General features: G+C 33.3%; 1 protein-coding gene across 1 annotated transcript in view; it reads right to left on the bottom strand.

Annotated features, from left to right (window-relative positions):
• TRAPPC11 (trafficking protein particle complex 11) overlaps positions 1–1,629 on the bottom strand; it is a 72,575-nt gene that overhangs the window by 52,093 nt on the left and 18,853 nt on the right. The window contains exon 7 of the mRNA XM_006882277.1: positions 684–780. Within this exon, the coding sequence (XP_006882339.1) occupies positions 684–780 (97 nt within the window). The remainder of the gene's footprint in view (positions 1–683; positions 781–1,629) is intronic.

The following is a 1,629-nucleotide window of genomic DNA, read 5'->3' as shown; positions in this document are numbered from 1 at the left end:
ACTCTTCTCCAGCACCACAGCTCAAAGGCATCAATTCTCCTTCTATCCTCCCTAGTCATTGTCCAACTCTTAATAAAATATCTACTATCCCCATATGTCAGCAACTCAGTGCCAGATATTTTTAAGAAGTGAGTGTAGAAAGATTAAGAGCAAATCAAACCACACTCACGCCTTCATGGAGTACTATGTGTCCCATGTTGATGCTGCTGCTGTGTGCCTTTGAGCAGATTCTACACAGCAACCTGTGTGACTGACCCAAGGATTTCTTGGCTATAATCCTTACCCAAACTGATGTTAAAAGTTCTCAAGCAAGTAGTACAAAAGTGTGCTTTAAGATAAAAATATACGTCCTTTTGCATGATTTCTATAAGGCAAGTAAGGGTTACTACAGTTTTTCAAATTATGTTTTCTTCTCATTTTCTTTTTAATGCCATTTAAGAAACAAACAAATGAGCTTTCAAAAGAATTTTCTATAACTACTATATTTAAGAATCCTTTGGTCAATAACTTAAGTAATACAATTAGGCTGCTAAAAACCAATGCCTATTTTATAGAAAGAAGATAAAAGAGGAGAGTCTCACTGATCAAACACTAAATTTTCAGAACATGTAACTAACGTTCTTTTTGAAAAGATGATTTTATACTAAATACAAATCCCCTTGGCTCAGATGTGGAACTATTACCTTGTAGTTTATAAATCCGGCCATAGTCTTAATTTCCAGAATATTCGTTTCATGGGCTCTCAATTCATGTACAAGATTATAGGCGGTCCTATAATTCCTGATGTAAACATAAAGAAGGGTGTTACAATATTAATGAATCTGAAGATTCCCAAAATAAAATTATTACAAGTAACAAGAACATTACTCAACATTTCTTAGCAACAAATAGGTATACATTTTAATCTTTGATTTCCAAAAAAGATGTAAAAAGAGTAATAATACATCTGAGAATCAATGACTTCTCACTATGTATAGAATCTCATGACACATGCATTGTTTTCTCTATTATTAAGACATACTGATAAGAAACAAGTAAACAAGTTTTAAAAAAGCTGTATTATCAAGAATTGTAATGAAAAATTCAACTTCTATTAACAAGAGGTATTAAGTGCCATTACTTGCTTTTCTAGTAACGTTTCTACAGAAAACAGAAAATAAAGAAGTTGATATTAAGACAAAACACAGACCAACAACTCTTTAACCCTAAGTCTCACTCCAAGGCAAAGGTTATCACTGATCTCAGGTATACACTGAAAAAGAAGAAAAAAATGTCCTTAGTGCAAAAGGACAGGGGCACAGGACACAGAAGCTGCAATGGTGGGCAGTAATGGACACCTCACTAGCAGCCTTGCTGACTATGCTTAAGATGGAAAGTTACAGGAAAATCTCAAAACATTGTTCTCCACAGAAAAATTTTTACTCTTAGCCAGTTAATTTTTTCCAAAATTCTTTTCAAACAGAACTAGCATTAAAGATTTCTAAATTTAAAACAAAACAAAGCAAAAAATCCAAACCTAATACTGTCAAATTAATTCTAACTCATAATGACTCTACTGGACAGCCATCTCTTTGGTCAATGGCACCAATGACAAGCTCAAATCTCCAACTTTTAGTTAGCAGTCAATTA

This window comes from Elephantulus edwardii, unplaced genomic scaffold (assembly GCF_000299155.1).
Source record: "Elephantulus edwardii isolate Elephantulus edwardi_28Jun2011 unplaced genomic scaffold, EleEdw1.0 scaffold00018, whole genome shotgun sequence".
NCBI lineage: Eukaryota > Metazoa > Chordata > Mammalia > Macroscelidea > Macroscelididae > Elephantulus > Elephantulus edwardii.
The sequence above is the reverse complement of the archived record's forward strand: the minus strand, read 5'-3'. Positions and strand labels throughout refer to the sequence as shown.